Source organism: Medicago sativa, chromosome 7 (assembly GCF_051527215.1).
Source record: "Medicago sativa cultivar Bolivia chromosome 7, Bolivia_mono, whole genome shotgun sequence".
Taxonomy (NCBI): domain Eukaryota; kingdom Viridiplantae; phylum Streptophyta; class Magnoliopsida; order Fabales; family Fabaceae; genus Medicago; species Medicago sativa.
This window is the reverse complement of record NC_140755.1, coordinates 103,803,646-103,813,179: the sequence shown is the minus strand read 5'-3', so window position 1 is coordinate 103,813,179 and position 9,534 is coordinate 103,803,646. Positions and strand designations below refer to the sequence as shown.

The 9,534-nt window shown below is 31.8% G+C and overlaps 1 protein-coding gene across 1 annotated transcript; it reads left to right on the top strand.

Moving 5' to 3' along the window:
* Nucleotides 1-2,262: 2,262 nt before the first annotated feature.
* Nucleotides 2,263-3,909, top strand: LOC146911637 (BTB/POZ domain-containing protein POB1-like). The gene is made up of 5 exons (XM_085729533.1): nt 2,263-2,321; nt 2,595-2,763; nt 2,839-2,905; nt 2,994-3,273; nt 3,362-3,909. The coding sequence occupies exons 1-5, from the start codon at nt 2,263-2,265 to the stop codon at nt 3,570-3,572; spliced, it is 786 nt and encodes a 261-aa protein (XP_085585659.1). The 3' UTR covers nt 3,573-3,909.
* The last annotated feature ends 5,625 nt before the right edge of the window (nt 3,910-9,534 follow it).

Genomic DNA, 9,534 nt, shown 5'->3' with positions numbered 1-9,534 from the left:
AAATGAACAAAATGTTCATTTGAACGCTAGTGCTAATAAAATAAGAGATTAATTTTGATGCACTATCGACGTAAGACTTTTTACACCGTCAAACAATCAGTTATACTAATTTTCAAGTAGATATGATTAATTGTACCGAAAAAATTAAATTTGATTAATTTCAAATAATTAACAATCTAACAGTTATAAATGAATGAAATAAAATATTTCTAGAATGTTTTTTTTTTTGGAAAAATCTCTAAAATGTTATAATTTCATATTAATTAAGTACATAAAACAAAATAAAATTTTATTTATTCATTTTTGACAAAAAAATACAACTTTTTATTTTATAAGATCAAAAATTAATTTTTTTATTGTTCACAATGTCTTGCTCAACAATTTGTTGTTAGTATAAATAGAGAAGCATTTGTACTCAACAATTTGTCGATTTGCACATACATTTGTATTGAGTTTGAATATCTCTTTCCCGTCTCTCTTAGTCTCTTTGCATAGCAGAAGAGTTCCTTTGTCCCTTGTATCAATTATTATAGGAAGAGAATGAAGAATCTTCACACCAATATCAATCTATCCTCAGATAGAATACTTCAAATTGAAGTCATTGACAATCCAATTGAAACTCATTCTAATGCCGAGGATTTTTCCTCAAGTGCAGATTGGGCTAGCCACAACAAGAGGATAAGAGAGGACATCAAGAATGAAAATGGTATAATCTCTTCTTTCTCTCCTAAACTCTTACATTTTGTGTTTTTTTATTTTCCGGTTTTTGAGATACTAGAGGGAAAAATTATTATTTTTTTCTTCCGAAAGTGAGACATTATGTAAGTTGATTGGTGTTCATTACTTTGTTTTGTGTGTTTATGAAACTATTCAAGGTGTTTTATTGTCATTTAATTGTTTATATTCAAGACATTTTCTAAGGATATAAGGCATGCCATAAACCTAAAATTCTTGTCTTTTTTATCAAACAGAAAGTTATTGTGATTCATCTGGCGTGGCATCTTTGTTTCTTTTATACTTTCTCTAGAAATTGGAAAAAATGAGAATGAGTTGAAATGAAAAACTCATATCAAATGAACCATATTAGGGTTTCCACAAATTTAAGAACATTTTTATGTGTTAAATGTAACACAATCAAACTTAAATATGTCTTTCAAAGGTGCTGAAGTGTTTTGGATTACTTAGGTGCCCTTTTTTCCACGGAAATCATACCGAACATAACCTCGGTATGGTATCCGTTGAAAAACCAGTTTGGTAATGTCTTACAAACAACAAATGAACACTTGACAACTAATCAATATACCATTTTAAATTTTTTTAAAATGGTATATTAATTTTTTAAAATGGTATATTGATTAGTTGTCAAGTGTTCGTTTGTTGTTTGTAAGACATTACGAAACTGGTTTTTCAACGGATACCATACCGGCAGGGGCGAAGGGCTTTATAGTCATGGGGTAGCATTGGCTACCCCAAAAGAAACAAAAAACTTAAATAATTAACATAGTTTAATACTATAGCTACCCCATTAATTTATTTTTTTGCTACTCCAAACACTTTTGTTGTTTTAAAGAGAGATGATATTAAAAACATATCAATAATCTATTTAGTTTAGTATCCATTATGCATAAATTTGACTTCTTACAACTGCATATAGCTCAACTTTTATAAATAACTATTGTTTGCTTTTATTTTCTTTATTTTTTTTAAGGATGCTTTTATTTTCTTTGTTGCCGTTTCATTAAATATAAGTAAAAGTTATTGTGAATTTATTTTAATTTATTTTTGACAAGGTGAATTTATTTTACTTATTGATTAAGTTTAATATATTAATTTTTAAAATATATTTTATTTCTTTTTTATGTTTGGCCCCCTCGTAAAAATTGTAGTAGCTTCACCGTTGCATACCGGGCTCAACGGTATGTTGATCAGTTGTCAAACATTCATTCGTTGTTTGTGACGAATTGCCGAATCGGACCTTCCGGATAATTGATTATCTATCAAATATTCATTGGATGTTCGCAGCGAATCCTTTACATTTATTGTAAAGATCTGCCACCAATCAATGGTTGACAAATCATCCCAATTTCTTCTATTTAAGAGGAGAACCGGGGCATCAAAGTAACACACACATCTTTCTCTCTTAAAACCTTTGTTTACTCTGGCCCAGCGGTGCTTTCAAATTTGAAAGTAAATTGAGCAATTGTCATGTGTTATTTGATCCTGCCATGGCTCAATGATCGGAGTTGTTATTGTGTGATTAGAATGTCACGAGTTCAAGTTGTGGAATCAGCCTCCTGCAAATGTTTCACAGATGCAGAGCTGTCTACAATGGACTCACAATGGTTCCGATCCTTCTGTGAACCCTGCCATGGCGGGAGTTTTATAGCACCAGGTTGTCCCTTTCGTTACGTCTATTTGCTCCATTTTTGGGAGATCTATTAGTGGATTTTCGAAACTTGTCGATGGAGTCTAGTAATAGGAGAGTTTTTTCAATACTTTTTTTTTTTATGGTGATTATGTCTAAATAAATTTCAATAGTGAAACCTTGTGTTGTGATTCTAGTTAAATATGATTTTGTTCACATCATTATGAAGAAAACATAACTTTTACAAAAGTGAGAAGTTTCCCGCTTTACTCAATGATTTGATTTGGGTTATTATTTATATAGGTGATGAGGCGGCTAATTGCTCTGCGGCTGTTAACGTGAGAACCCTACACATCAGCTCTCCCATCCTGGCTGCGAAAAGTCCCTTCTTCTATAAGGTATATGCCTATTCTTTATTATTAGATTTAAATACCTTCGAAAATTTTGTTTGCTTAGTTGTGTATATGTTGCAGCTTTTCTCAAAAAACGGGATGAGGGAGTCAGAGCAGAGGCATGTGACTCTCAGAATTACTGCATCTGGTATAAACATATATAAAAAACGTCATTATTTTATTAGCCTGATTTGTTTGCTATGCTTAGAATTCTTATTTCTCTTTGCATGTTACAGAGGAAGCTCCTCTTGCGGAGCTCTTGAATTTTATGCACAACAATGTTCTGAATGTCACATCACCACCTGCATTGCTGGACGTGTTGATGGCAGCGGACAAATATGAAGTGGAATCTTGCTTGAGATACTGCATCCGGGTATTGCGGAATATACCCATGACACCCGAGTCTGCATTGCTCTACCTAGAGCTTCCATCAAGTGTCCTAATGGCTGATGCAGTTCAGCCAATAATTGATGATGCAAAGCAATACCTCGTTGGCCGTTACAAAGATGTAACGAAGTAAGTTCTTTCCCACTTAATTTAAGTTAATGATCCGATCTTTGTTATAATTGCCTTTTGAATGCTAATAAGTTTCATTAATGACCAGGTATGAGGATGAGCTTATGGACATGCCTTTAGCTGGAGTAAAGGCAATACTCTCCGGTGATGAGCTGCAGGTTGCATCTGAGGATGTAGTGCACGACTTTGTGCTTAAGTGGGTACGGGCCCAATACCCAAAGCTGAAAGAGATGAGGGAAGTCCTCGAAGCAAAGCTTGCCCGCTTCATCCGCATCCGCTTCCCACACATTCAAGGTTGAGGCACCACATCGCCGGCGGATACTAGCTGCAAAATCTGCTTTATTGAGTTGTCTTTTTAGTTGGTAGCTGCAGAATCGGCTCGAACCCAGTACCCAAACCTGGAAGAGCTGAGGGAACTCCTCGAAACGAAGCTCGCTCCCTTCATCCGCAATGTTGATCTGTTTGAGGATGGTCAGTGACATTTAGGCATCAGTCAATCATCTGTTTTTGGCTCCCAATTGTCATACACCTTTCTCAATTTGGATTTTTTTTTTCTTTTTATTTGTAATTTTAATTTTTTTTTGAATGATAAATGTTGGCAATTGGTTGTTAAATTAAAATTCTCTCATTTGTTCAGATTTGAGGAATGACCTCTAACTCCTTAAATGTACCAGAAGTATGTATAGCTTTCTTTTTTAGCGTTTGAAGAATTATTAAGTAAAATAAGAATATATTTTAAAAAACAATCAAATATTCCACATTTCATCAAAACCCCCTAAAAAACATTTTTGAATAATTTTTTGATAATATCTATCCAATTATCAGGTAACTTAAATATAAAAAATGTAATTTTGGAAAAAGATTTTTTTTTTTACTAAAGAAAAAGATTTTTTTTTTTTTTAAAAAAGTACTTGATTAGGTATAACAAATATGTAAATTTGTGCATATTGTATACATTCGAAGGATTCAAACAAATAAAAATAGGAAAAATTGCTAATATCCTTATTGTATTATAAAAAAATAGTTTAAGAGTATTCTTTATAATTATCACAAAAAGCTTCCCTTAAAAAAAGTATTGTAAAAATAAAAAAAGGTAATTTTAAACGGAAATTTCAAAGTTAGATATAAACGGAAATTTCAAAGTTAGAAAAAAAATTAAAACTATTAGAAATTCCGTTTAGCAAATATATAGATTTGTATATATATAGTTTATATGCACCACCAAAAAAAGTTTATGCATTTAATGGATTCACACAAATAAAAATTTGAATTTTTTTTTATATCATTATCGTAAAAAACAACGAAAATCGTAAAACAATGTTATTTTAATAAATTTATTATAAAAATTCTACATAGCATAAAAGTAAAAAAGGTAATTCAGATATTCGAATCAAAGATTTTATTTTTTCATTTTTGGTATTTGAAGAATTATTAATTTTAGACTAAGAAAAGTTAGATCTAACGAACAGGGCTAAACTTTCACAATGTAGCAAATTAATATTTCACTTAGTGGAAACCAAGTTTTTTATTTTGTATAAATATTTATATAAAAATAGTATAGACAAAAAAAAAATATAATGACATGTTTAATACTTAAGTATTGCTAAAAAAACATTAAGTAAAAAAATTAAACAAATGATTAGACCTATGAATTTTTTTTGAAAGAATATTTAGAAACTAGAGAATTATATCATTATATATCCAACAAATTAAAGATACTTCAATGTCTACAAATTATAACTGCTCTCTATATGTCTTTCTATTTCAAATTATTTATATTTTTTATTTTTGTTTGAAAGTTTTTTTTTTTTTTTCATTTTGAACACCATCAATTTTTTCAAAGGTCCATCAATTTTTTGTGTGCTAGCGAATATATATTTAATGATTATATTTCGCACCCCTAGTTTTTCAAAAACAAAATTATTCAAGAAATTTTAAAATTAAAATAATTCAATGACCAATACATTATTTTTATAAGCCAATTTTTTTATAAAAAAAAAAAGAAGAGGGTAAAATGGAATAAATTATCAAAACGAAAAAAGTCATCAAGCGTCTGAGGAGACTTAAAAGTTACAATGATACAAGGTTATCACGAAACAGAACAACAAACCAACAAAAAGAAGAGAAAGGTCAAGTTATCTAAGTTAGATACTTTTTTTGTTGGCAAAATCGAACAAAGCATCTATTTCTCTATTTCCAAACTACTCTATTTCTCTATTTTCCATAGTGAAAGTTAAGCGTAGATTTTTCGAGAAACCATCTAAACTACAAAACTGAGTTAGATGATCTGATAAATTCTTTTGAGTTTCCGTTTAAATTCCTTGCCAACAAGAAATCGTCGACCAAATATTATAGTAGAAATCACAATTAAAAAATAGATGGTCCCTATCCTCATATAAACCACACCCTCCCGTACAATACTGATCATTGGAAGAAAGCACATGTCGCCACACCAAATTGTCTTGAATTAAAACTTGATTAAGAAGCAAATGCCTCACAAACAAAGATACTTGATTAAGAAGCAAATGCCTCACAAACAAAGATACTTTTTTTTTTTTGGCAAATTATCATAGCTGACAATGTATAACTTATTTATATACTTTTTCCGTTGATAATCGATTTCAATGTAATTTTCTATCGATAATTTGGTTATATATTTTTTTTGGTACAACATAATTTGGTTATCTATTCTTCAAAAAAAAAAAATGGTTATCTATTGTTCAGGTTTGATAAAAAATGGTTATCTATTGTTCAGGTTTGATGTGAGTAAAATCCGTCTTAAATTTTATTATCTTCTTTTTAAATGCTATGAAAAGTAATTTTACGAACTTCTTTTTGGGATCAAATACGCACTAGACCCTGACTCCCATATATCGTTTCCTCTTGCTCCCAAGAAGGAAGTATCAATTTCTTTTACACTTCAAGCCATTCTCATCACCATCAAGAAAACAACTATGTTGAGTGATTCTTGCATAGTTTGCTTTATTTATTTTTTTGAATTGCTTTGTAGCTTTTAGAAACCATGATGCGTATTTTTTTGAAACGCAAGAATTGTAAGTTAACCGCAGAAAATAGTGACAATAATATTTGCAAAAATCAAACTTCAAACAGTAATAGATTTAGACCAAGAAAAATGTATTTTTACATCAAACACAAACACACTATGGAAAATTCATTGTAAAAGTCTCATTAGTTTTACAAGGTGCCTAAATGGTGAAATTTCTTGAGGGCTTTTGTTAAGCTTTTTTATATGAAAAAGACAGTGACTTTAATTGGTCCAATTTGTGGATTATTTACCAAACAACTTCATTGTCCTTCCCTCATCCCTACAATATAGAGGAGCTAATGCAACATTAATTTGTGACAATCTATGAAGCACGAATACAGACACGAATATCGGATACGGCACGGACAATGACACGCCCACGCCGACACTACTACTAATTTGAGAAATCACATAATTCAGTGTAATTATATGTGTCAGTGTCGAACACGTGTCAGACCCGGCACATGTCCAACACTAGAACACACCTAATCCGAGGAGTGCCCGTGATGGGTCAAGGTTTAGCAGGCTTAATCCTTCAAATGAAAGCCTGTTCATTAAGATTTGAACGAGAGAAGTCGTCGAATCATAGAAGTGGAAGCAAGATCGTGGAACCATAAAAAACACCGAAAATGGCACAAAGAACGTCTTAGATTGGGGGAGAGGTGGACAGGGATAAAACTGTGTATAGAAATGTGTACATGTTTCCATTTTTTACAAACAAATAGGTACAATTGATTAAATCTATTGGTATAATTGAACCCTCCGGTTTTGTAAAATTCACCTTTTCCGCCTAGAAGGTAGAGATCCTTGTCCAAATCGAGACAGGGTAAAAGATTCATTTTCTTTGTCCTCTTATTAATTAGAGAATGAAAAGGATCATAACACTAACCTATTTGGGCCACTAATGGCGAGGTATGTACCTCCTCTGGAGGTTCTGATGATGCCTACTTCGGCTTTTCATTCAACGATACTAATTTCTCACATAGAATCTTCAAATTGATGTCATAGATGATCCAATTGAAGCTAGTTCTAATGCTGATCGATAATGAATTAAAATGTAAAACTATGATCAGATCAACCATATTATGGGTCCCACAAACTTAAAAGAAACATTTTTCTTTGTTAAATGAAATGCAATATCATCAAGCATAGATACGCCTTTCAAAGGTGACAAATTGTTTTGGATTATCGCCCGTTTTTCAAAGTATACGATACCGAAATTAGCTGTATGTGGATTTGTTTTTCAAAACGGTATGTGGGTTAGTTGTCAAATATTCGTTCGTTTTTTTAACACATTACCAAACGCTCATTCGTTTTGTAACGGAATACGATTAGTTGTCAAACGCTCATTTGATGTTTGTGACACATCGTCGAACCGGACCTTCAGGTAAATTGATTTGTCAAATATTCATTGGTCGTTCGCAACAAATCCTCTAGTTTTATTGTAAAGATCAGCCACCAATCAATGGTTGACAAATCATCCCGATTTTTGGTATTTAAGAGGAGAATAGGGCACCAGAGTAACGCACACATCTTTCTCTCTTAAAACCCTGATTTACTTTGGCCTAGCGGCGCTTTCAAATCTGAAAGTAAATTGAGTAATAGTCATGTGTTATTTGATCCTGCCATGGCTCAACGATCGGAGTTGTTGCTGTGTGATTAGAATGTCACGAGTTCAAGTTGTGGAATCAGCCTTCTGCAAATGTTTCACCGATGCAGAGCTGTCTACAATGGACTCACAATGAACCCTGCCATGGCGGGAGTTTTATAGCACCAGGTTGTCCATTTAATTATGTCTATTTGCTTCATTTTTGGGTGATCTGATCTATTCTTGGATTTTATAAATTTGTCTTTGGAGTTAAGAGCAATAGGAGAGTTTTTTCAATACTTTTTTTTTATTGGGGGTTATGTCTAAATACATTTCAATAATGGATCCTTGTGATTCTAGTCAAAATATGATTTGGTTTGCATCATTATGATAGAAGCCAAAGCAAGTGTCACTTTGCATATATCAGATTATATTTTTTTATATATATCTTAATTTTTTTTATGCAGTTCAACCATTTACTGATATCGTAACATAAACTGATTTTCCTTTTTTTTTTTATGCAGTTATACATCTATCTTGTTACATGTCACAGAGGATGTTAAAAAATTTTAGAGCGAAGTTTCTATAGCATAAGGTCAAGGAAAATGGAGATGATACCTCTTGCCTTATTTTGCTGTGAGATACAACTCTGCAGAAGAAGTGCCAGAAGGGATCCGTGAGGGAACTTTGATTTCCTTTGTTGCTGAATTTGTAAATCATGTGCTTAATAACACGGACCTTTACAAGAAAGGATGTGATGCATCCGGTCAGTCCGATGAAGCAGAATTTTCGGATGATGAGAAAGAGGCTGAGTACAAGAGACTGCAAAAACAGAATAAAAGAGGTCGTAACAATCAAAATACCGATCGAGAGGATGGAAAACAACAGAAAACAAGTTCCTTTAAAAGATGGTTCCATCCCTACAATGTCTGTTGCACTTGGTGGCTAGTGTTGCATAGATCAACAATCGAAAATGTCCCTGCACGCCAGCTTTGGCACTGTAAAACTTGACTCAGTATCTGTTGTAGGTTCAATATGTATTGGATATTGTAAAATTGTTTGATTAAAAATTGAGTTTGAAATGAAGAGATTTTGTTTCGATGTCTTTGTTCTAAAGTAAGTTGGATGTTGTATTTAATGTTTTTTTTTTGGCTGATAAATTTAATTTAATGTAAATTTTTAACATAATATAAAGTTATTTTTGACGACTTAAGGTTAAAAGCATATCCGAAGACACCAAAAAACAAAAGGGTATTTAGAGGTAAAATTAATCCTCTAGTGTCATGAACAGGAAGAGTTTTTTTTTTTTTTTTTGAGGAAATGAAACAAATATCTTTCGTAATAATCATTGTTATTATTGTTTTTTAGGGAAAAATCTTATTTTAACTAGTTTGGTGCACGGTTAAAAATGCAAAATAATTTTTTTTAAATAATTAAATAACATTTATTGTACTTTTTTTTATCATGAAATTTCAATCTTGGTTTAAAAGCGAATCTTCATCGAGAACATGTTGGACGTAAAAAGTGAATTCCTCTCTCTCAATAGAATTTTCTCAGTAAGAATTGGTGGTCGAACACCTAATAGCTTGCTTTAGAGTTCAAGTTTCTTACCACTTAACCCACTTGG

Bases quoted from the DNA above. Each gene is read 5' to 3' on its own strand.
- LOC146911637 (XM_085729533.1), top strand. From the start codon at position 2,263: ATGTCACGAGTTCAAGTTGTGGAATCAGCCTCCTGCAAATGTTTCACA. The intron at 2,322-2,594 runs GTCTACAATGGA...ATCATTATGAAG, and splicing joins TGTTTCACAGATGCAGAGCT to AAAACATAACTTTTACAAAA. The intron at 2,764-2,838 runs GTATATGCCTAT...TATATGTTGCAG, and splicing joins AAAGTCCCTTCTTCTATAAG to CTTTTCTCAAAAAACGGGAT.